This window comes from Onychostruthus taczanowskii, unplaced genomic scaffold (assembly GCF_017590055.1).
Source record: "Onychostruthus taczanowskii isolate IOZ18803 unplaced genomic scaffold, ASM1759005v1 scaffold113, whole genome shotgun sequence".
NCBI lineage: Eukaryota > Metazoa > Chordata > Aves > Passeriformes > Passeridae > Onychostruthus > Onychostruthus taczanowskii.
This window is the reverse complement of record NW_024497963.1, coordinates 1,872,189-1,898,664: the sequence shown is the minus strand read 5'-3', so window position 1 is coordinate 1,898,664 and position 26,476 is coordinate 1,872,189. Positions and strand designations below refer to the sequence as shown.

The 26,476-nt window shown below is 41.7% G+C and overlaps 1 protein-coding gene across 3 annotated transcripts in view; it reads left to right on the top strand.

Annotated features, from left to right (window-relative positions):
• ADAMTS18 (ADAM metallopeptidase with thrombospondin type 1 motif 18) overlaps window positions 1-26,476 on the top strand; it is a 78,195-nt gene that overhangs the window by 6,671 nt on the left and 45,048 nt on the right. For all 3 annotated transcript variants that reach the window (XM_041426547.1, XM_041426564.1, XM_041426556.1), the window contains exons 4-6: window positions 21,485-21,767; window positions 25,365-25,564; window positions 26,292-26,375. In XM_041426547.1, the coding sequence (XP_041282481.1) occupies window positions 21,485-21,767; window positions 25,365-25,564; window positions 26,292-26,375 (567 nt within the window). The remainder of the gene's footprint in view (window positions 1-21,484; window positions 21,768-25,364; window positions 25,565-26,291; window positions 26,376-26,476) is intronic.

Sequence of the window (26,476 nt, the reverse complement as noted above, 5' to 3'; positions counted from 1 at the left end):
CAGTGGAACAGTTCAGGTCCTTTAAAGCCATATGACACACAGTGTTATCTTCCAGGCCAAATTTATCACTGGCCTGGAGGCCTGAGAGGCTGCACCTGCTCCCACCAGAGGTGGGTTTGGGCTGTTCTCTCCCTTTGATTTATGTACCTCAGTCAGTAGTGGTGCCCTCCTCTGGCTTTGGCAAGATGTGTTTGAATCTGTCATTACAAGGAGCCTCTTGTCTCAAGCTGTGTTATGTTTATTAGTGTCTAGTCAAAGGAAGAGAAAGGAGGGAGGGATGAATCATGTTACACTCGTTGAGCTGTCAGAGGATTCTAGACAAGAAGGGTTATAGATGTAGCACTGAGAGATAAACAGGAGATGTATTAATTCAGTGGAGGGAGGTGTGTGTGTGTGTCTGAGGGCAGGGCTTTGCTCAAAGTATCAAAGAAGCCACAAAATTAAAGTTTCTTGATGCAGTCTGACCACCTAAGAGGCAAGCAGGCCAGGCAGCTCATGTACCCACTCTTTGTAGTCATTTAATTGCACCTGGTATTAACATTATTTAAGTTGATGCTAACAGCAGCCTCCTATTCCTAGAGCTCACACTTTAAGTCTGATTAAATATGTTGAGACAAATCCCAAGGTTCTTAGGCAGACAAACTGCCATTAAACTCGTTGAGCCAGACTGCTGGTGAAAATACAGAATAATTGCTGTTTGCAGTGAGGGTCCTTTAGAAATCGACAGCTGTAAAAATACAACAAAATTTGGCCCAGTGGGACCTTGAGGAGAAGCTAAGTACAGAGCTGGTGGGTTTTCTCATTCTTAAATGTGTTTTTAGTCCACACAGGAGCCAATACACAAATCCTATATTTTCTGCCGTTGTACCAGCACAACATGAACAGCTTCTTTCATGGGAGTTCTATGATTTTCTTTGCATTCACACACTATTGCATCTCCATCTTTTATAAAACACAAACTGTGTTTTACAGGATCATCCTTTTGTCCACTATTTTGGTGAAGATTTTTCCATTATTGTTCCATTACTCCATATTATGGTAAATATGAAAATAAGAAAAATCTCTACAGGAAAATGAGATGACAATGGGAAATAATAATATTCTTGAGGATATTTTAGGTTATGCTAGAAAAATACAAAGCAGTGTTTCTGGTCTCAGCATTGACCTGACTGGTGATGAATTGTGTGATTAGGTTATTGATCAACCTTCTCCATATCTGTCTGATAAGCTCTCTGTTTAACTCTGCCTTTAGCTCTGCAACACAAAGGCTGTGTTATCCCAGGTGTTTTGGCACTACTGATTCCTGACAGGTAAGAAGTGGAATTAAAGATGGTTAATGATGAGAAAGAATCTGCTTCTGCTTGGCAGAAAAAGTAATAGAAGTTGTATTTCTTCCTGTTCTATGTTGAAAAACCTGAATGTACCTAGAGGAAACTGAGCAGAGTAGGCTGTGGCTGCCCAGCTGCTCTTGAGTGTCCACAGGAGCTGGTCCTCTGTCACTTGTGCCTGCTCTGTCATTGCTCAGCTGGCAGCAGAATGTGAAAATAAATGTTTCATTGGCGTATTACCAACCAAACGTCAAGCTTCTGTGGGCACCATTGCTTGAACGCTTGGAGTGGTTTTCCAGAAACAGGGAGTATCCATTTGTACAGAGACAGTTCATCCTGGCCCTTCTTGTTAAGCAGCAGTCTCATCATCACTTCCAAAGGAATCAGTAGTCACTATCTATGCTTGAAACATCAGTGTTTTTCTTGCTGTAGCAAAGCCTTTCCTCTAAACCTAGTTCCCACACTTTGCCTAGTCCATTAGAGAGAAGCTTATATACAAATACCCTTGTGAGGGTCAGGAGTGGATGACCTGCCTGCACAGACGTGACCCCTTCATAACAGGATGTCTTTGATGTCGTGAGGATTTTTATTTTCAGCGCCACTGTTTTCATGTGGGCTGTACTATCTCTGCTGCTGAGAGGCAGTGTATGCTCTTCTGCATGGCTGGGAACTGCTGGACATCGTAAAAATTCTCTTTTTGGAGAAGATTTTCATAACTAATGTAAGATTCTAGTCACTGATTAATCTAAACAGGGGTTTATTTCTGTTATCTTTCCCCTTTTCTTCCTCCACTTTGGAAGTGTTTGAGGAGGATACCAGGTTGGCAGACCTGGTGTGTAAAGGCTTTTGTTTACCCAAAACACAATGGCAATCTGTGAAACTGCAGCTCAAGCAGGCCACTCCTGGAGATCTGTACCTGACACACGGAGTGGGAAGCACAGAAGTCTCTTGGTTGTGCCCTGACCCCCACACAATTCACTTAATTTCAGCAAATGGTGCCATCAAAACTCTTCTTAAAGAGTGCTGTTTTCCCAAGCTTATTCTCTGCTCACCCTGTGCAGAACCAGAGCCCTGATCACGATGACAGCTCTGTGACATATTTGCACTCCCCTGGGAGTTGACTTCCAGTCACTGTAGGCTGCTCAATCGTAGCTACTCTGGATGCTCACTGGGAGTTCTGTCACCAGCTCCAGAAATCCCTCACCTGTTTTGGCTCCTCAAATTTTTGTTTGTTACCGTATTGTGCTTAAATCCACAAGATATTTATGATAATGTTTTCTAATTTGAAGCTTCTTAGGGGAGGGTTTGTCTTCCTGATGCACAGCAGGTTCTTTACTCTTTGAAGAAGAGGATCACTGGGGCTGCTGTCCAGTACTGCAGCAGGAGGGAAGACTGGAGGTCTAAGACCTGTGGTTTGGAAATTTGTGGCACATGGATCAAAATAAAAGCTGGAACTATGCTAAATAAAGGCAGCCACGGTGGTGATGCCCGTGATATATCAGTCAGTTCCTCAAGATCAATTTAGAGCTCTTTGCATCTGATTTCATTCTCTCCTGAGCATTAGCACTGATGTTGATTTACAGAGATAGAGCCTGCTGGGGATTTTCTAGAAACTACCTGCTTTCCAGGAGCTCTGTGTGTCTCATTTTGTCATGGTCTTCTCCCAGTGAGCTGGCAGGAGAGGGGTTAAACTTAATTATGCCTGCAGTGGGAGTTGGCAGTGGACCTACAGTGAGTTTTAGCAGCTGAAACCCAGACTTGATTTTTTTTTTCCCAAAAAATACTTATTTTGTCTTTGAAAGGCTTTGACTAGCCCTTAAGTGGTATCTGAATTGAATTTTAACTGATAATTCCATTGCAAACAAGGTTTTCTTCTGTCTTTTTGATCATGTCACTGGGAGCAGAAATGTTGGTTCTTTCTTGCCTTTTCTTATCCCATTTTAATCCCAATTCTGTTGCTGCAGGTCTACCATAAATTACTGTATGCTAAAGGAATTTCCTATTGATTTGCTCTGACAGTGATTTGACCAGCTATGTGAATAGCTGATGGAAGCAGAACTTATCTTGGGTTCAGACAGTGGAGCATTGACTAAAGCTCTGAGGTAAACATTTGCAGAAGAAACCTGAAATCATAAAGCCTTGCAGCTCAGCACAATTTACAAACATGTATTAATTAAGCTTCAGTGCTGGCTCTGCTGTGTGTTTGATGAGAACAACATCCTGGCACACAATGGGTTGACATCAGTAACCTTTTATTGTTTATCGTGCTCGGAAGTCACCAAGAATGAGGGTGAAGAAATGTCAAATAATCAGGTCAGATGCGAGTGAATAAGTCTTGATGGTTGGAGCTTGGTACCGTGGGAACCGTTATTGCCCAGAGTGATTTCTGGAACATGCAAGTTAATTTCTTTTTTTGCAAGGTTAGTTCATAAGCTAGGGAAATCTGCAAACAACTTCTACAGTCAGATGAAAACCCTTTTCCTGAATCTCATATGTGGCTGTCCAGCTAGTGACTGCCAAAAAATGGTAAAAGACAAAAGTTGGGTGGCAAAGATAATAGGTCTTGAAGTTATTCCTACTGCAATAACAAGGCCCAGAACAAACCTGCTTAAGAGAAGAGGAAGCTGAGGCAATAAAGTGATATTTGCTTGCAGAGACAATGGGGTGTTGCCTTTTCACTCCCCTGGGCATTTGCATTTCAGGCTGCCCCACTCTGTACACAGCACACTTGGGGCTTTATTCTTTGAGGGCTGGATTCTTGCTGTTCACAGTGGGATCGCTTGAATGCTTGTGCCTGCCTGCCTAATATATGTTAATTGAAGGACTTTTGTGTCTCAAAATCTTTATTAATATTAATGGAATGACATTTTTAATGGACTTATACAAAATATGCTTGACCTAGCTTGAGCCCTCACTTTTGTTTTTATACTCTGCAGCACAGTGTGGCTTCTGACTAATTTAAGAACGTAATATTGGATTCTGTGGCAGAATACACAAACTAATGAAACATGGATTACTCCCCAGGCCTAAATTTTCCTTGCTATGTGATATAGAATTTATATAGCACCAGAATGTAATCAGTTCTTTTTAAATCATGAAATTAAAAAGAGGTTTTCTTTTTCTTTGTGTGAATTATTGCATTTCAGTGATGTCACACACTTTTTTTTTTTTTTTTTTTTTTTTGGAAGAAGTCATCAAAACAGTAGGCCTTAAAATTAGGCTAGAATAAAACCTCAATAAATATTTCAAATTAATATTGCTGTTAAAGTACAAGCTGGTCATGGTGAGGGATAACTATAAATGCTGTAACACAGCACCAGACAAGAAAGTTCAAACTTCTCTAAAAATGTGGCAAGTGTCATTTCTTGTTAACACTTGACAGAAACCTATGTTACTTGTTTTGTTAGATGCAAATATAAATTAAATGTTAAAATAGCAGTCTTGGACTAGGGCAGAGATGATTTTTATTTTGCAGTCTGTTGTGGATGTTTATGGCATACACAAGAAAAATGCTTCTGTCACGTTTTCACTTTCCTTTTACATTTTCTGATAAAGAATAATTCCTTTTAGGCTGCTCTACATTTCATTGTTTGTAATAAACATCTCTGCAACCACTGTGGAGACCAGTCTGCCACAACAGGAGCTCCAGGCTCACTCTGTCAGCTGGTTCTCTTCATGCTGGAGGCCATATGGATATTTTTTTACACTACATCACATACTGGTGGTAGAATTGTTATCCTACCCCAAGCAGCGAAAGCTTGAGCAAAGGGGCAGGAAAAGTTTCAACGCTGAGACAGCAGCGAGCTGCTGATGTCTGCTGATCCCTGCAGCCCTGTCACTCTCGTTGGCAGGTGTTTGCTGGTTGATGGGCTTCATCTAAAGCTTCTTGTGGTGAGTAAAAAGTTTTCTGCTGACTGCTTTGGATCTGAACCTGGCCTTGGGAAGTGTCTTTTATTCCTTCCTATATCATCTTGGCCCTTGAGACAGTAGGCACACCATTTTTTTGGGATGCACTGCTGCAATGGCTGTTTGGTTTAGCAAGATATTTTGAAAAGGGGAGGCACCACTGGCTCATCAAGAAAGTGAAACGTGTCTGTTGCTCCTGGCGGACCCCAAAATGCTTGTTGGACATACTCCAGGGTGGTGCTGTGTAATCAGATTTCACTGAATCAGAAGTTAGATGGAGGCAAACAGTGTGCTGGAGGGCAAACCCCATCTGCAGGCTGAGCCTTGCTGTTCCCAGGGACTGCTCCGACCAGAACAGCCAGGAGTGAGACATGGCAGGAGCTCAGGCAGTTTCCAGAGAGCCAGGTGCTGCTACTACTGCTAGAAAGTGCACCCAAGTGCTTGGCATGTAGTGCCTGCAGTTGCCAGATAGGTTTCAGTGCCCTGGTGCCAAGTGTCATTCCACTCTGCTGCCAGAGCATCCCGACCATGAAGGAGTGAAGGAAGCGCAATGGCCACCAGAAAATGCAAAGCCACAAGTAAATGTAAAGAGGCTATTTGGCCTAACCCAAATCCAGTCCTGATAAAGTCAAGTCTGGTGATGGGAATAAAAGAGGATGGTACCTTTTGAGACCTGTTGTCCTTGTTAGACAGGAGATGGACTTGGCAGGTTTTGAGCTGTGAAATTGTGAGGGAATATATCAGATAACACCTGTAGGGGACAGGACCTCATTCATCTCCTGCTCATGGTAGGAAAGCTGAGTAATTGCAGAGAGGGAAGCATGTTACAGAAATGGTTAATTGATTCCTGTGCTTACCATAGAGAGCTGGGTGGCCATTTGAGCTGCCTGAGGCACAGAGCCCTGCAGGTCTCGGTAATGAAGACCATGCATGGTCCCAGGGACAGAACATGGTGCAGGTGGTGCCATGGCTGTGAGCATCAGGATAACGCTGTGGTGACAAAGGTTTGTGTTTTCCATCAGTGGGATAGATGAAATACCAAGGAAAGGACAGTTTGGACCAGCAGCTGAATCAGAGAGGGCTGGTATTTTACCATATATTACCAGTTAAAGCTATGAACAAAAATGTGCCAGACTGTGCTCTTGGCCTCTGAGTACTGCACTGGTTCTGTTTACAGGTTCCCAGCTTTTGGGTTATAGTGCCATCAGGAGTTTATTTTTATTTTCATTTTCCAAGCATTTCTTGAAAATTAGCTTTCTGGTGCTCAGAACAGCACCACAATACTAAATTAGTTAAATAGCTTGAGGGCTGAGGGAATCATATTTTTTTGTTGCTGTTGTGGCTGTTCACATGATTTATTTAGTCATTTGAAAGACTACAGTTTGGGAAATCAGGAACCCACTCTAATGTGAGAAACAAAATAGAAGGAAATGTTATTCATACAGAATGAAGGTCTGGCTTCTGCCAGCCAGCATTTGTGCAAAGTCAAGGTCCTTCTGCCTCCACAGCCCTGCTCCTGTGTTAGGTTTAGTAGAAGATGGGGAGTATTTCCCATTGGGAATGTTTCCTGCCCACCATCAGCCTGCCCAGAATGGTGCCCATGTGCTCCAAAATATCTCCATGGATATTTCACATCCTTTAATGACAGTTTAGCCTTTGGACCTGATTGCCAATAAAGAGGAAGAATTTAGATACTGATGCATTATTTTCTATACCAATGCACTGAATTGGTGCCTGTTCTTTATTAAATCTTTATCTTGCAATGGTCAGTGCAATTCAGTGCCCACTGCATCTGAAATATGAATATATTTGTTTTTCTATAAAGATGCACATGACAGTGCTGTTTATGGCTGTAGTCTTTTCTGCTGTTCAATAACTTGTTCAATCATTATTATTACGATTTAAAGCAACACTGTTGTGCTTCTTTCAGGAAAGGAATTGCATTTTAAAGAGGTTGTTGTAGTTTGCCTTTAATTTTTGTAGTAAATGGAGGGTATAGGTTTATTGCAAAAGTTTATAATGTGGAGGATGTATGTGAATGAGTCTCACATGACTTCCTTTATTTTTTGTTAAAATATGTTAAAGGAGTAGGTCACTGTAAATCTGTAAAGTACTTTATAAAATTTATTTGCTATTGAAAACAAAACCAATTTTATTTCAGAATGGTGAATCTTGTAAGAATTAGTATAAATAACCTGAAAAACTATGATCAGTGTCCTGTTTTAGTCCTTTTGAGGGGCTCAGTGGAGGTGTATAAGGAGAAGCCCTGGAGAGGGGTGATCAAATGTGAAATCTTGGGCTGAAACTATTCCGACAGGATGGGGAGTGTGACTTAAACCTTCTCTTATCTTGCCAATGTTCTTGTGTGTGCTACCTCTCCCCAGCAAGATGCCTGACTGATTCACAGCAACCGATGGGCAGTTTAAAATTACAAAGCTTTCGGTTTCCTTGTTCCTAGCAGATAAAGAGGGTGGGCATTTCCTGATTATATGGTATACACTCAAAATATTTAAGTTCCCCATGGTGCTATTTGTGCCTAATTTACTTCTCTAGCACATTAACACTGCTGGTTTTCTGCAGGGGGAGGAGTGTGTGGTGTAACATGCTGTGAAGAGAGGAAATGTTTCACAAGAGCTCCTTCTGGCTTTTCCTCTGTTTGCCTTACCACCTGGAAAGAAGAAAAGGTGGAGGGACTGACTGATGATCCAGATGGATTGCAGGAACAGTCACGTCTGTGGTCAGATGTGTTAAGCTGGGCAAATCCACACAGGGAAGTGGTAGGATTGCACTTCAGCTCCTAAAGCACATGGAACTTCCAGCAGGAAAGTGTGCAGGCATGAGGAGGGATGAACTACCATCAGCCAGTACCCCTGGGGCAGGCTGTGCTCCTTCAGAGGCCACTGAGCAGCCAGATTATTTTGGGGAAAAGCTGGGGATATGCCACAATGAGGGATGGGGCTTGAGGAGAGGCTCCAGCAGAGCAGATACCACCTGAGTATAATAAATCAGAGGCTGTGCAGGTCACACGGAGCTTCAGAGAGACGTGGAGTGGGAGGACCACATTTGTCACTTTTCATGTTCACTTCTCTAGTTATTGCCTATGAAAGCAGACAAATTATCTCCTGTTTATGGGAGTTGGGTGCTTTGATGTACTAATTATTCCACTCATGTGGTACTTCTCAGCAGAGCAGGTGTGTCCCGATTCCTGGCTAAGGGATCAAGATGCAGGAGCAGCTGAGCTGTGCAGCACTTCTGTCACTGCTGGCTGTGCCCTGCAGCATTTCTGTCACTGCTAGCTGTGCCCTGCAGCACTTCTGTCACTGCTGGCTGCGCCCTGCAGCACTTCTGTCACTGCTGGCTGTGCCCTGCAGCACTTCTGTCACTGCTGGCTGAGCTGTGCAGCACTTCTGTCACTGCTGGCTGAGCTGTGCAGCATTTCTGTCACTGCTGGCTGTGCTGTGCAGCCAGCTCAGGTCCCGTGCTGCCAGGATGGAGCAGAGAGCCCTCTCAGGCCCTGGGAGTAGGAGCTGCAGTGGAGGCTAGAGTGTCTGTGACTCTCACACACTCCCCTGATGTCCCAGAGCCTCTGTGACCCTAGCAGCACATTCCTCTTCTTGGAGCTTTTTTCTTAACCTGTGCTTCACCTGACCTTTGCTTAACCTACTGTTCGGTAGATTCATTGCAGGAACAAGGTCAGGCTGCTTAGGAAATTTTGCCTCCTAAATCTTCTGCTGATGCAATTTTTTTTTTTTACCATCCCTTTGTAACTTTGCAGCATTCTGAGCTGTCAACAAGTATCTCCCTTGTCTTCACTGTATCTTTATTTCAGTCAGAAGGCCTGTAGTGTTTAACATAGTGGCAACATCTGTTCAATAGATATTTGGTTATCTTGGACTGATTTAATATAAAGAATATCACATAGAATAAAAGTTGCTTTCAGACACTACCTTCACTTTTGCCACTTACATTTTCCCGTTTCCTGAGATCTCAGAGAATATCACAGGGCTACCTTGAGCTTTAATCCACAGACTGTACCTTGAGACCCTTACATGTAAGGTATTGTGCTGAAAACACTCTACTGATGCTTTTGTGAAGAAAAGCTGTTCACTTGCATGAAAACCCTGGCAAATGGTGCTTTGCTGACATAACACATAATTGAATGGATTTCTTCAATGAAAAGACACAAGTAAATGCTCCCACACTGGTTTGGTTTTTTTACCCCACTGTTTTCTTAACACTCATCCCTGCTAAACAGTTGCATAATTCAGATGCTTGTACTAAAGTCTGAAGATGGCAAAATCAGTGTAAGCTTTCATGAGCAGTTTAGTTCTGCAGACCTGTTCACGGGGTCCAAGTCAAACATGGGGCTGAGTACCTGGGAGTCATTGGTTATCACCCCAAATGCTGCTTTAGACCTGTGTGTTGGGCTCTGACCTTGTCACAGACAGCATGTCAGGAGGTGTAAATTGATGCATTGGGCTAAAAAATTAATTTACCTTACCTAACCACAACCTGGCTAGCATTTAATGGTATTTCTGTGTCCATTTTAAGGCAGTTGTGGCATTATGTTTCATTTTATACCAAACCAGGACCTTGTTGTGGTGAGTTTTGCATGTCATCAGAGTTATTTCTACTACAGAGATTTAGAAAATAATGCCAAAAATTATTTTTCATCAAACTTTCATTTATAATATTATTAAAAGCAGGAAATCTGTCTGGATTTGTCACAGACTAGCAAAGTTTTTCATTTACTCCAGCAGAGCAGATATAGCATGTTCACCCTTGGGCATCATTCCCTTAAAATAGAAGCTGAGGATAATTTGTGGGAGAGGAGTGAATGAGTGCAGAGCTTTAAAGCAGGCCCAGGGTGGGTGTAGAATGGCTGAGCAGTGCAGATTGGTGGCACTTGCCTACAAGGAGGGAAGCAGAGACTGTCTGGACTCAGGGTACACTTGACAGTGTAATATGGTGAAGGCAGGTTTTGTGATTGTAAGCAGGGCCTGCAAATATGTATAAATAAATAATAACAAATAAATAAATAATGTATAAAATAAATGTAATAACATACATATACATTCCATGGCTTTTGCATGCCATGGAATGTACATGTATGTTATTACATTTATCTTAGTAAATAACTATTTAAATGCCCATGTAAAGTAAGCTCTGAATGCTGAGGGTGTTTGTATGGTCATGGAAGTGTTATGTGGAGTTGCCATTGTGCAGGTTTTTAATATTACAGGAAACTGAGAAAAGGATGAAGTCTTTTTTCAGCTTGGTGGATTTCTGGGATGCTGCTGGCTTTAATTGTGTGAATTACCGCCAACGTGTTACTGCTTTACCTTTTTGTGGTGGCGAGAAGAGACTCAGCCACACCTAGGCTGCTGTTCTGCTTCAGAGATTTCTGCAGCAAAAGGGCAGAGGGTGGCACTGACTGTCCCCTGCTCTGCCTCCCGCAGTGGTGCCACCCGGGCAGGGCGGTGGTGGAGGGAGTGGCCGTGGCTGTTTCATCCCCAGCTGGGTTTGACACCCAAGTGCCACCCTTTCTCTAAAGGCACCTGACAAGTCGGAGGCCTGGTGGCACAGGAATTGCCGGTGCTGAGCACAGCTCCCAGCCCTCGCCAGCTGCTGTGCTGTTCCTGGCTCAGCGCTGGGGCCAGCCCGGCCAGGATGTGCTGAGGGACAGGGCTGTGTTTGGGGACGGTGCCAGCTGGGAGCCCCGCGAGGTGGCACACGCCTGGCTGTGCTCTGTGCTCCTGGGTCACAGCTCTGGCTCTGGGCTGCCATCCTGAAGGCTGGGGCTGCAGCGTAGAGTGGAGAGGGTGGAAGCACTTTAACAGAACGACCCAGCCAGGGTCAAATGTGAGCCTTCACGAGTCCCTCATGAGCCTTTTCTACATTGATTACAGAACCCTGCCTATTAAACTGATAAATAAGGAACAGAGAAGCTGAAATGCTGAAGAGCAGGGAGTTTAATCCAGATAACCCAGGCGCCAGGCTGACATTCTCACTCTTGGGCCATCTTTGCTTCTTGTTTTCCATTCCCTTCATGTCCTAAGCTCTTTTGTTCCACTCCCTTTCTCCTTCCCACGTAGATATTTCAACATATGGATATGTCTGTGTATGTGGAATATCAGCAAAGCTGATACTTTGCTCCCTACAGAGTTCCTTGTGACCACTCTCTCATGTAACTAATCCATAGCAATGTATACTCCAACAAGGAAAATTAAAAGGTTGGGAAGCACTGACCTAACTTCTTAGTAAGCAATACAGCTGGCAATCAGATGTAACCCGAGCTCCTCGTTATTGGAGCTGCCTGAGCTATTCATAGCAAAGCAAAATTGCTATGGGAATTGAGCTGGATTTATTTTGTTTGAATGCAAATTATCCCAGGTCAGACAGGCTCAGATCTTCTGCCCCCTCAAATTCATTTGCATCAGCTCTGGCAGGCAAAGCTCGTATCTGGAGGATCTGCACTGGGAAATGTGGGTATGGGTAGGGAACCACCAGATGTGGAGAGTATTTGCTTGGGGCTTTGATGCAGTTGGGTGTAACTCATTGCAGCCCAGAGTCCCACCCAGAGTGAAGGTTCTGCCATCAGGTAGCTCCAAGTGTCTTCTCTCTCTAGTGTCTGCAACCTCAACAGGGTGTCCTGTAAGGGAGAGAGATTATTAGGCCTTGCCTAATTCTCACTTACAGTATGAAATATTCTGAAGGGTCCAGCTGCCAAAATCCCATCATCACAGGAAAAGCTGTTTTTTCAGTTAAAAAAAAAAAAAAAAAAACCCACTCAACTTTGATTCTAGTATACATGATTGTAAAGGGTAAAAAAAGCTTTTAAAAACTCAGCTGAAAATGGTTCAAAAATCAGAAAGAAAATAAAACACTGAAGCCCTTTGGCATTATTGTAAAAAAAATCTCATAATTTATAGTTGTGTTTCCTGCAAGGCCTGATTCATGACTTTTAATGTTTGGAGTTGCCTGTCTGATAGGGAGGAATGTTGCTGATCAGAAACACTCAAGCAAGCATCTGTTAATGCTAAGTACCTATGGAAAAGGAATTTCCAAGTACTGATGTTAGTTATATATCATCAGTTGTTTGGTTTTTTGGTTTGTTTTTTTTTTTTTAAGCTATTCATTTTCTGTGTCACTCTGCCCTAATCTATTGGTTTTGCCTTTATTACCACTCCAGGAGCAGCAGCTTCATTAAGAAGGCATGCACTTTCTCTAGAATGTTGGTACATCTGAACTCCAGCCCTGCAAAATTGATTAGCTGTACACAAAGAGGGAGGAGAATCTTGCCAGAACATTTTCATTTCACCTAATCCTTTGAGCAGCATAAATAATTCATAGCAAACCCACCTTAGGGTGAAACACTGCTCTGTCTGAAGATCTGGGCATCTCAAAGGCACATTTCAGATATTTAAGAGGGACATAAATGGTGCTTTTGTTTTGTGCTGTTACAGAGAATGACAGGAGGGAGAGAGAGCTGCATTTCCTGTGCTTGTGAAGGTTTCTCAAGGTAATCCTGCTCCCACCTGGAGTGTTCTCTCAAGCTGTGCACCTAGTTACATGGGATGTTAGCTCAGGGAACACACTAAGCTACTCTCTGAAGTCAGCTTCTCTGTTATTCTTGAGGTACCCTAAGTAACTAATCAACTGTCAGCACACGACAAATAGTGGGCTGCCTCTTTTAAGGGAAAGTGAAGCATAAATGCACTCATTAAATAATCCTGCTGTTTCCTGTTTGCTTTGTGATGGATTTCAGGACTGTCATAACTAATAGATTTTATCTTACAGTTGCAGGGATTTGCTTAAACAGGCCATACCCAAGTGCTTGTACAGCTACCAAGGCTAAATTTGAGCTGTTGGTTTTAGCTAATTGCCTTCCAAAATCTTTCTAGGGAGCCAAAGAGTCCCACTGATGGAATTGTAAATGAAGTGATCCTGACTGTAACTTGGTAAACCTCTGGCACTTCACTTAAGTATTATTGGTGTATAGTTGGTGTGGTTATGCTGTAGTTTGAATTAGTATTTTTCTTCTATTCATTTATCATGCCTGCTCCTGGGGTGGTTTCTTTTTGGTTTTTGGCGTTTTTTTTAAACCCATAACATGAGAAATGAGCGAGCTCACGTACTGACAAGCAAGTATTTAATCTGTGGCAAAGCAATCAACTTTGTGTTAGTTCTAGAATATCTCATTACCCTGCAATAAATACCAATTTAATACATTTAAATACCAATGTGACTGGTTCAATTACTGTAAGTGGAGGAACAAATAAGAATATTTCCTTATTTGCCATATGCTGACAGGGGGTTGCATAAAGACATTTGAAACAAGCTCAGTCAACTGCAGAAATACAAAGGCACTATTCAGAGATAACTCTGGCTTTGTTCATATAGGAATAATTAAAGACATGCAATTTTGTTACCTTGTTTTAATTGCTGACTGTTCTGCATAGCACTTCTTTTGAGCAACCAAACAGAGTAGTCTTTCATGGCTAACTCAGACTGGCAATTCAAACCTTGTACTCTCCTTCTGCCAGATCGTCAGGTAATAAAATACTATATTGTTAAGAACCCTTTACATTTTACATTTGCAAGATATCTATAAGATGTTGGAAAACAGAATAATTTAGTTACTTTTCTGAGTCAGATTCTAAAGAAAAATGCCATCTGCTGACAATTCTCAAGTCAGAAAAGGCAACCAATGATTCTAATGCTTCTTTCATGATAAAAAAATATTTTAGTGTGTATAAGGGCCATTAACTTAACCTAAATATTTGCTGTGGTACAGAGCCAGGTATTCCAGTCTGGTGAAAATTGGTACAGGTCTGCTGAGGTTATTCTCATCAGCCAAGGACCCAGTCCCATGAAACATCACTTTGTACTTCCCTGACTCTGGGGCCAGCATCAGGAGCTGCCCATTTACAGGCTTGATACTTTTCTGGAGGATGGGTGAATTTTTTTGGCAAACCTAAAAGCTAGGTAAAAGTTTAGTTAACTTAAATTCTCTCTTCCCTTCAGCGTGTTCGCATGCCTTTGTGCTGCCTGGTTTGGGATAGGATCAAAAATGAACATGCTCTGAGTTTTACTCGTGGGATTTCTGACTTCAATAATACATGTGTATTATTGGAAACCTCATGAGAGTCCATTCTCACTAGTTTCCCAGAACATTTTCTTTCCCAAATTGGTATAAAAGCACTCTGGAAATGCTTGCACAGACAATGTTCAGCTCAATGGGAGCTCCTGGGTGCTTAACACTCTGTAAATATCTGTCATTAATTTAACAATCTGTGTATGGATTTAGGGTCCAGACTTTTCACTTTTTGTTGGTGGATCAGGGATTGTGTCTCTGTCACGGTGTCTCAGCAGCTTGTCCCATTGACCCAGTGCTTCAGTACCGTGGGTGCATTGTGTCAGTGCCCTTCTCAGGGGCACAGAAAGGCAAAATGCCCCTCAGCCCCGTGGCTGCTGCTGTCTCCTCTGCAGCTACCTCCCAGAAAAGGGGCTGTGGGTCAGAGTGGAGAGGGAAGGAACTCCCTTAATTACCATGATTTACTGCCATTGGCTTGGCTGTTTGCTCCTGATGCTTCCCGAGGGTAAAAATATCTTTCACCTCAGCAACACTTTCTGCAATTCAGCCCCTTTCTCCTTTCCAGATATGCTGCTTGTCATTTTTTTCTACCTAATTTCACATCTTAATTTGCTCATTTTGATTATATTTTCCAGAGCATTGACATTGTGACCCTAACTTGAGAGGGGCTCAATAAGCCATCTCTCAAAAAGTCAGTCAGTGCTATCGGGTATCTGCAGTTCCAGGTCAGGCTGTACTATCCTGCTGGCTATAATTCTTGGAAGTAGTTTTGCTTATGACTGTAGTAAGGTTATAGTCTCACATATTTTTCAGCCTACCAACTTAACCCATCCCAAGAGGTGAGTCTACTTCATTACACATTCCCTAAAGAAAGAATCATTTATTATTTAAACTGCTTACATGATGCAGGATTTCTTTGAACAGTCTCATGATGGTATTGGTTGAATACCCTTGCTTTGGAGGAAAGAGGAATTCATAAGATGAATGTTGGCAAACTAAACAGGACTTTATTCTTCCTGGGATTCCTTGGCATAAGTGAGAAAATGATACATTTACCACATTTTCAAGGCTTAACCCAAAACCTGTTCCAAGTAGCTGGCACTTCCCCTGCTGTCATGGTAGGGTTTTGTCTCTGCTGGTGCACGGGGACTGCCACCTCCTCATGGGTTTCTCCGTGGGGACATTCGGAATGTTTCTGAAATCCCTGCTGCCGTGAGCTCACAGTTATGAAATGCTGTGTCCACACGTGGATGTTGTGCTGTACTTCCCTCCATAACCAGGGCAGACCTGTGCTCCTGGGCTGAGCTGGCCTGCTCTGGCAAGTGTGCGTTCCAGGCAGGAACAGAGGGACGGTGGCAAACACCAAGGTGGTTTCTGTACTTGGTGAGGGCATTGCCATGATGTGCTCATGAAAGCGGAGGAAAGGCCTCCCTCATCTGCCCTCGGGCTGGGGTGGAGGCTGAGCAGAGGTACAGCACTTACGGGAGGGAGACCTCTCTCCCCTTCTAGCAACGTTGGTGTTTAAAAATGGACATCCGCCCCATTCCAGAGACCAGTCTTGGCCAAAAGGCAGCTTCTGGCTGTTGTCGGGGAGCTCTAAGCTGTGTGAACTGCTTTGTGTTCTCTGGGTCTCTGCCATACCCTCTTTTGGCTTCCAATTTGCCTTGGTTCCATGTGCAGGCAGAACCCCCAGGTGGGACAGCTCAGTGAGGGCAGTCTCTCCTCCAGCAATGGAAAGCTTTGGTGACACAGCTGGGCCTTTTGTGTTTCCTTTGTGGTGCCAAAGCTCTGAAGAATTAACAGAGCATCAGGGCAGGAAGCAAGAGTTGGATGAAAAGGAGCTGCAGGTAAGGTAATTTCATGAGTTTTCTCTCTGCAAAGTGAATGAGAGAAGACTCCAGTATGCTGTAACGTGAGATGCCCCCAACCACACTGTGATGTGCATATTAGATTTCTAGGAATCTTTGGCCTCAGACAGTTTTAAATAACCAGGAACCATAGTTCATAGGTCATCTGCTCTCCTTATTCTTTGTTTTCCAGGGAAGTTCTTGGTTTACATTTTTATGTGTTTTAAGTAGAACGAAAGACTGTACTTTATGTGTCTGTACTTCACGTTCTGTAATTCTTGTTGGGATGTATTTGAATCAATGATTTGGGATTTTTTAGGAGTTGGACAGTTGGGAAATAACAGAAATCTTGGATCAATGTCCACTGAAGTCTGTGGAAAGCTTTATGCCAATTTCAGTTGGCCTTTTGTCAAGTCTTTTAAAACTTTTCATGAATATTTGGAACTGTTTTAATGGGTGTGAAATGACATTTAACTCTTCCTTTTTAGTGATTTTTCATCTTGAGCACACTCACATCCACATAATGGTATAGATTTAATGGATTTCTTTGGCCATTGTTTTAGTTTAGCCACAGCGGGTTTTTTTAACACCTTATTTTATGTATATGCTCCTAACACTGAATAAGGCATTCTGGGTATAAGTAGTATTCCTTAGGAAATATGTTCATGCTTTTTCTTACCTCATTTAGAGACACTCTTGCTCTTGTGCAAGCTGTAATTTAACTTTGCATCAGTCAGTGCTGAGTAGTTACGTTTAGCAGAGACACTGAAGTTCAATGATTTGTCTATTTTAATTCTCAGTTTCATTTTGTTAGGCTTTTACCTCGTTATTTGCATCTGGTTTCTGAAACTCCTCTAACTTTAACATGCATAAAGCTGTTGCCTTCAGTTTAATTAGCATGTAGTCAAAGTGCCTTGTATGAAAACAGAGAGCCCTCGGCCACAAGGCCTTTCCAGCTTGGAGTGAGGATTTGTCAGCACTCAGCTTTGTTAAATTATGGGAGAGAAGCAGAAGTTCTGCAAATCCTTCACTCACTGTCACTGCTCTGCTTTTTATGGAGGGTCTGTTTTTTCTGGAGATGCTGAAACCCCAGAGTGAATTAGGTTTACAGGCTGGTAAGCTGCCAAAGGCTCACTCCGAGTCTAAGAGCACAGGGGAGCAAATAGGAGCAGCCTCTGCTGTTCCAGTAAGAGGCCAATGAGATGTGTTAGGGACAGACATGTTAGTGACTCTGAACATTCTTCCTTGTGGATGGAAAATCAGTAGAAAATCTACCTGATTTTTTATAGTTAAGATGATCTTTTTCAGTGATTTAGAAGAATTCTCCTTATTTTTCAATTTATAGTATATGTTCAATTAATAAATTCTTGAAGCAGATACCATGTTGTCATTGCCCTTGTCCAAATCTCATTTTGAAATTCTTCTTCCTTTTGAAACACACCAAGAAAACACAACAAGTCCCTTACCTTGGTGATTACAGCCAGATACTGAGGAATTTCATAGAGGTGTATTGGATCTGAAAATTCCTTCAGCCCAGAGCTAAGCAAACATTTTGTAACAAATAACGAGAGGAGGAGGAATGTTGCCTTTTTATCTCTTCTCAACTTTTCTGCAAACAAACTGCAAGTTTCTCTAAATTATTGATTCAAAATTATTTGCTAACCATACAGGTCAACTTGTGTCTTTCCATTTTCTTTCCAATGGCATGGAATATCCCTTCCAGAAGGATGGCAAATATGTGTTGTGAGAGAAGAAGAAAACAGCAAAATTCTAACTGAGCAATCTCTTGGGTGTTCCTTCCCACCATATTCTCACAATTATTGCTATTATTAGTGATAGCCACAGTGGGATACAGAAGGAATAGACAGGAGTCCCTGGCCTTTTTCATGCTGTGTTGTCTAGACTTACAAGAATGTTAGATTTTGTCATCCTGCTTCCTCTTGTGGTGTTATAATTGCAGAGAATCTGAAATAAAAATGGAATTTTGACCTATCTGACCCTCTCCTCATTGTGTCCTAAACCCCATCAAGGTTAATGGAAAGTCATCCTTGATTCAGGGAAAATCACATGTAATGTACAAAGCTGAAGCATAAAGCAGAAAACCCAAAGCAAAAATTTCCACAAGAGTTTTGACAGTATTTGTTCCGAAGCATTTGAGCTGGATGAATGCATTGACTCTAACTCACAATTATGGAGATGTTTCATGTATTTGTAGAAAAAATTCCCAGGAGTACACAGTAACCAAAATCTGGCCTTCAAAAACTGGAATCCCTTCTTGGTGTAAAGCTAGAAAAGATGAATCTGTGTCTCTGGATGAAGATGAAAAAGAATGAAAAGATGAATCTCCTGCCTCTGTGCTGTGGCATTTCTCAGCTGGCATGTGTGCCAGCCAGCACTGTGGAGCCATAGGCCACTTTGCTTCACCCAACACCACAATTTAGGAACCTGCAGGAAAAGTACCTGGCAGTTGTTGTCCCACTGCCCCCTTTGCAGTGCTCCAGAGGACAGCAGCTCTGTCTGAAGCCAGGCCAGCATTCTCCGCATTGCTTTGGAATTCCCAAAGTGATTAATTCGATAGGAATGCTTGAAACCACCCCATGCCTGGAAAAAATGGCAAATGGTGTGTGATTGAATGAGTGTCCAGACTGCTCTGTGGCACTTCCCCTTTCTTCTTGACAGCTTCACAACTTCATAAAACTGGATGTTATCAAAAAGAAGGTATCTTTCATTCACACAGCATTTTTCAACCTGGAGGATGAGTTTGATGTAAAACCCAAAGGAAAAATGTCTTATTGGAGGTTTAGGGTCATTTCTGTTGGAAAGAAGTGACTAATTTGTAAGGCACTCAGTCAGCTATTGCCTCTGTAAAGGTGCAGCAAAATACAAGCAGGGCCCAGAATTCAGTCACTTCTTCCTCCCCAACCATGAATTCTCAATCCACCCTTATAATGTTAAATATAGAAATGATGTTTGGGGCTGAGACTTCATGTGCATCAGGGACAGTTTCTTACAGGAAAATGTAGAACCCCTTTTTTTTTCCATATGGTTCGAATCATTTGCAAAATGAATCCTACAGGAATAATTTCAGATGTGGAAATCTTTAAAATGGGGAAATAAGAACCAGATTCACTACATTTCTGTTCTCCAGCTGAAAAAAAAAAATCTCTTAGCAGTGCCCAATTATCAGTGCATTCAAGATAAAGATTGCCTCTCAGAACCACTTGTAAATTGTGTGATGACACACATCATAAGGATTAAAATATTAGTCATCTTCCCTACAGGAAAGTGCTTTGTCATGACCAAATGTGATCTGACATTTGAAATATACCAACTTATTGCAGTGAGCAGGCGAGTTAAATTCCTGTCAATTATTCAAAACCTGTCTTTTATTGATGGAGGCAATTTTAACCTTCTTTTAGAATGTGAAGTAGATACAGGCTGAGATACATAATTTTGAATTCATGTTGAAGAGAGGAGAACAGGAAAATTGTGTATCAGAATATAATTTGTATTATATAATACAGAATATAATATAATGTGTATTGTTATTGTTGTTATTATTATTATTATTATTATTATTATTATTATTATTATTATTTTATTATATTTCAGAGGGCAATTAGACCCTCTCAGTTCATAGTGTAGAATCTCTTCTATTGCCAAAACTGAGATCACAGTGTGACATTGTGAGCTCTGTTACTGGGCCCCTGTGAAAGGTGCCTATATTGGGGAGCACTGCAAAGCCACCTTTGATTTGGATCAACAGAAGAGCATTTCTATGAAAAAAGTGCAGTGGATGACTGTAGTCTGTAGAGGACCTGTAGATCTTTGATAAAACTTGCCATCTGGAATAGACTTAAAACCAGTTTCTGCACTGGTTTAGTTAACAGTTAAAGATGTGAAGATTCATATGTAACTTTCAATTTTCACTTGCTTTTCACTGTGTTGAGTTTCCCTCTTGGGAAATAGTTCTTAAAGCGCAGAAAATTCCACCGATCCTTAAAAAATACAGCGCCCGCATTAGGCGTTCAAACTGCTCTCCTTGTCATACCCATGGCATTCAGGCCCTGAGAGGCTGGGCTGAAGAACATCCCTTTCAGAAGGGAAGAGGTGATGCATGTGACATGTCTGCATTTTCAAAGGTTTTTTTGAGGAAGGAGGTTGGAATCATGGTCTTGAAGGACTCAAGATGTGCGGCAAGATGGTTTGCAATTGACATTTGTTTGTCTGCACATATTTTCCTGAAGCCTAAGAGATATGTAGTCCTCGTGGGATGTCAGTTTTGGCAGGAGGGTGTTGGCACATGGTAGAGCCTCACTAATCCAAACCAAAAATCTGTATCTAGTGTTACGTATATAATGTAATAGAATTACCTGATGAAACTTCTTTTTGGTTTTTGACTTGGTAAAAAGGGGTGTTTATTACAACATGTTTTACAAAACCAATAAATGAAATAAAATCATAACTGATTAATGAGCTGCATGGAAATACTTCCTCAGTGCCACCCACATTTCCCTGGCCCTGATCCTGGAAACACTTCATCACATGTGCAGTTTTATGCACAGATCCTATGTGAAAACTACAGTGTAGTTTTCCCATACTTGTGTCTTTCAGAGATCCAAGAAAGAAAACAATCAGATACTTGCCTTTGCTGATTAGCTTTCCCTTGTAGGAGGGTATACATTTTAGGTTGTGTTTAAATTATGATTAAATTGCAAGGAATTGATTACTGAATGATGGTCCTTAAACGTTCAGATGCTTCAGCTTTGTGCTGCTGACCTGTAATGTCATTTTCTGCTTGGAATGTCCTTAAGTCTGGGACTCCTGTTTGGTAATACCTTGTTGTGAAAAAGCTGTGAACCTTAATTCAAATATTTTCTTCTATGATGTGTGCACTTATGAGAAGTTGTATTTTCCAGAAGCATTTCTTTTTTATGAATATCCTGTACACAAACACCCACACAAACAAACCTGTACTGTGAAGAATGAGTTAACGCTGCATATGAAACTATCCATGCTATTGCATGAAGGTGCTGTGCTGCCCATTCGTCATGGTTTTAATCACGGCACCATCCCACAACCTTCTTGGTTGGTGCTTTTCCAAATGAGAAAACTGGTCATCTCCAAAAGGAAACGATGCATATTTAGATGGGAAGAATGTCCAGATCATAACTTGAATAATCTGTAACTTGAGCAGCTAACCAGTGTCGGGGTGCGCATCGCGGTCGGTCTGGGCTTTGCAGGAAGGTCGCGGGCTGCGGGCTGGCAGCCTCCTCTCTAATTTGCGGTGCCGTGTCTCTTTTCAGTCGGGTTTGATAAGGACGCGGCAGATGGAGTTCCTGATCTCTCCGCTACCTCAGCAGCTGGCACGGGAGCACAACTACACGTGCCCCGCCGGCCACCACCCACACGTGCTGTACAAGCGGACTGCTGAGGGGAAGGTGCACCGCTCCCCAGCCCAGCCCCATCCCAAATCCTGCCCTTCTGGCCGGCGCAGAGCGCGCGCTTCCCACGCGCATCCCGCGCGAGCCAGCGGTTACCGCCACGGAAGGTTTCAAAAGCAGCATTTTTGTGGACGTCGCAAGAAATGTATGTAAGGAAACTTTCTCTCCTTTCTTGAGGTAGTGGCTGTTTCAGGCTGTGTCCTGTGGTGGTCCCGAGGTGCGCTTCACATCTCTTCACATCCCTTTGGGATGGAGGCATAAGAACTTTAAATTATATATTTCTGACATGAAACGCATATGAGAAACTTGAGTTTTGCTCTAAGTTCAGAGAATCATCTCTTTTATTAAGCCATCAGAATCACTGTTTAGTTTTCTTGTGCTTCACCTAGACTAAAAGATCCCAGTGGTGATTTCATTTTTACATTGACATAGTTTTCAGTAAGCAGTTCTGCACAGTGATGGATGCCAAGTCCCTGAACTTCTCTCTGTTAGACTGGGGATAAAAAATTAATTAGGCTTGAAGATGGAGGAAAAAGCTTCAAAATCATTAATTTCTGAGAGGATAGAAAAAAGACTTTCCCAACTCACCGCTTGATAATGAAATTTTCAGCAACTGAGATCTTCAAAAAGAACCACCCATGTAAATTGTTTAAATAAGATTTTGGAGCCATGTCTTAAAAAATGTATTGAAATATATTATCCTGCCAAGATCCATTCTGAGTCCTTCATTAGGCCCTCAAATTGCAGAACATTTTAGAGCCCTCTTGGACCCTATATCTGTACTTTTAACATTCAGTGGAGTCTTTTTGAAAGCTGATCAGCTTCTGAGCTGAGTTTCTTAATGAGGGTTTCCAGGACTGCAAACAGTATTGAAAACAGTGCCTGAGTCCACTTATATTCTTCCAATTTCCTACAGAAGTTCTGAGAAAATGAGCAGCTTCCTTTTCCAAAGGTGTGTAAGGAAGAAGGAGAAAATAAATAGAAGGGAAGGAATGAGAAAGGAGTTAGTGGGAAGGTGGCTGGCTGAGACTGTGGCCTGAAAACAAATGGCTTGTTAAAATTTCAGAAATCCTTCCCCCCAGGTTTAAAAGCCAACCCTCAAATGCCAGATGCACAAGCCTGTGATTCAACCTGTAAACATCTGCCTTCTACTGCAATCCAAAACTGCCTCATTACATCCTCCCTTTCCCCCTGTCTGGTTTTCCTGCTGCAGAGCAGGGCTGATGGTGCTCTACACTGGCCCATTTTGTCTGGATTGTCCACTGTGAGTTTGTGCTTTATTTACTGCTCCTCCCGTGACTGCTTGTCCAAAATGAGAATTATCCATGTCCCCTTGAGCTTTTACACAGTGCTTATCCCTATAATAGACAAGAGCATTTTGAACACTGTATTTGTGTGACCTCCTGGGATGTGAGAAGATGTTATTGTTATTCTTGTCTTATAAATGGGTCACAGACACAGGAGAGGTCAGAAGTAACCAGTGATTCTGGGAACCTAATTGAGAAACTAAATTTTCTTTAAAATACTTTGTGCTTTTGTAAGTCTACATGTATATCTATTTATTCAATAATTTCACTTACAGCTATGAGCTCTTAGCTGCACATTCAAGCAGGTTTTATGTTAAATGAAGAACATGCAATTAGCATCCAACTATGATGAATTTAGTAAAAATGATTTACTCGTCATTGTTTAGGAACTTGATGTCAGACACACTCAGGGTCTCATTCAGCAAGATGGCATTTAAGTACCTTACCCACAGAACTTCTTCTTTTCACACCCTGGGGTCTTTCACTTTGTGCAGTTCATACCTGTAACCTTTTTAGAGTAAGGAAGGAGTTCTAAAAAATAACAACTTATTTCCAGACCCAGTCATAGTTAATTTATAGAAGAAATCAATCTCATGTTCAGTGAATGAAATACAAATAAAATCACATGTCATTGTTTAAATGAGTAGAGGAAAATACAGGATGCAGAAGAAATTACTCCAGTAAAGGGAACCCTTTTATATGAGTATTTAGTACTTTTTTTATTCTCTTTTTTTTCTCTTTTTAAGTTTTTACATTTTTTCCCTGGTCCTTATTCTGAGATCTGGAGTCATAGAAATTTGAAATTTTCAGTGAAATCCAATCTGGTCACCTGGAATAGAGTTTCAGTTCAAATGAACAAAGGGATGGAGAATTCAGGCTGACAAAAGGTGGTCCTCTGCTATTAACCCTGCCTAGTCAGGGTTACTTTATCTTAACCTAAGAACAAAATCAAACTTGCTGAGCAGTAAGAGGAAAGAGCACATTGCCACTTGGGTGTCGTAAAAATAAATTGTCCCATCAACTTGTACATGCCATCTTTTAAAATTTCATGTGCAGGGACTTTGTAAGCACAAGAAAAGCCAGTTGATCATCTTCCAAACTTTGTCACAACCTAAATGCTTTTAGATCATGAGAGTTAACTGGACTATATAGTCAGTAAAACATGCATGAAACTGCTGCTGCTTAGGTTTTCTGAGTAGCAGTGAAGTAAACTCAAGAGCAAAACTTCTCTGCTCATGGACATATGTGTCCAGAGCACTGGAGCTGTATTGCCTTCAAAACAGTGCCTGATGTGCTTTGAACTGAGCACTTCCCTCTTGGGTGAGGCCTGTCCTTGTGTCTTGATGTGCTTCCAGAATAGAAAATTTCTTTGAGCTTGTAAAGGATGGTTGTGTATAATGAGTGAGACACTTGAAAATCACCATAACCTGGTCCTTTGTATGTTAAATGCACGTCAGAATGCTGAGTTCTTGAAGGCAGACCACTGTTGTGCATTCTGTGATGTGCTTGATTCCCCAGTTTGGCAGGGTAGAAAGTAGGGTCTGGTTTAGCTCTTTGGAATAAATTTCTGATGAGGAACAGGCAGGATTTTTTTCATTACCTGAGGCTCCCTCACTTGTGTCAAAAAACCCCCATTATTATCCAAAGAGTTTGTTAAAGTGGCCTTTGAGTTAATTTTTGATGCAAAGGCAGTGTAGGTTTATGCAGAAGAACCTGTGGATAGCAGGAGCACTGTAGGATGTGGGAGATGGATTTCTCTTCCCGATTTCTGCTTCCGTGAAGAACTGGAGTAGCAACCACTCTCCAGCTGTGCCACAGCCTGTGGTGCACCAGTACAGAGGGAGAAAATGCTCTCTAGAATTGGGATGTGCACTGCCTGTTGTCAAGCCCTCCATGGTGTTGCCTGACTCAATGAATACATTCCCAGCAGGAATAATCTCGCTGGCAGTTTGGCACGGAAGGCCAGTGTCAGTCCCAATATCAGGCTGGCAGGAATTTACTTGTGGTGTGTATCTGATTTCTGTACTGCCCTTGGACATCTGTTGTGGAAAGGACTTTTTTGCCAACTGCTATGTAAGTAGCACATGCCAAACACCTCAGGAAGTTATCAAAAGGACAGGAAAAATGCAGATACTCTGTTAAAATTTCTGTTGTATTTTTTTGCACAGATGCTACCATTTTATTAGATTAATTCCTTATTTTAAAGTGCTTATTGAATACGAATGTGGTTCTCCCATTTCCTTCTGTCTCTGTAGCAGTCCTTCCCTCAGGAATGAATCAGGTCTTTTTTAATAAATATGGAAGAACTTAGCCAGAAGTATTAAATCACATGCTATAAAATAATCTAAGGCTTTAAACCTGTGATACTTCATTTTCTGATGAAACTGTTCATGGGTGATCTGAACTCTTTCCAAAACAGTTTTATTTCCTTTTAGATGCACCCCAGCCACCCACAGAAGAGACTTACATTCGCTCAGATGAGTACGGCACTTCTGCAAGGTTCAAAAGATCATCTGCTAAAATTCAGAAAAATGGGAGTCTAAATGTGGAAACCCTTGTTGTGGCAGATAAAAAAATGTTGGAGAAACATGGCAAGGAAAATGTAACAACATATATCTTAACAGTCATGAACATGGTAAGGTGTGGTGCCACTGAAGTGTCTTTTCTCTGGGCAATATTGTTGTGTCAGAGTAGGATCTTTCATTAGACAAATGCTGATAACAAAAAGAGCAGAGACACCTTATGCAAGCCTTTCTTCAGACCTTATTTAATGTAGTACTTTTATCAAAAAGCCTTTAAATATACATTTTTAGAACATCACAGCTCTGGCAACAGTACTGTGGAGTAAAGAAAAATAATTGGAACGTATTTAAAATGTTAAATTTTAAAATACTTCCTGTGTAGTACAAAAAAGGCAGATACTCTGAAATTGAAACTTTCCTTTAATGTCATGAAGCTTTATCTGTTTCATCTCACGTCTTCTAGAAACACTTATTTGAGAAAGCACAAATATATTTCTATAAAATTGATATCATTTGACTAGAAATATGTTTTCCTGCATGGCCTTGCTCTTTACTTTTGTACTGAAAAACTTCAGCTTGAGCTCTGGCCCTAATTACACTTGATCCAGGAGAGCAAGGACAGATCAAAGCCCATTGAAGTCAATAGAAGGGTTTTGACTAAGTGTAGTTTGGGACATAATTCTTCTGGTTTGAGCTCTTTTGGGTTAATCCTGCAAGGTATCTAACTCCATAAGTTAGTACTGAAAATTGAAGTCCAAGGCAATAACTCAGTACATATGTTTAATCTATTAAAAAGGGATTATGCATGTAGTGATATTTCCTCTCTAATAATCATTGCAGGTCTCTAGTCTGTTTAAGGATGGAACAATTGGAAGTGATATAAACATTATTGTTGTGAGCCTGCTTCTTTTGGAACAAGAGCCTGTAAGTTGTGCCTGTAATTTTTGTCTGAGCTATTTCATTTGTTGCTGTTCTCTGGGAGCACTGGGTGCTCCCACGTTATGTGCAGGGAGGTTTCTTAAGGC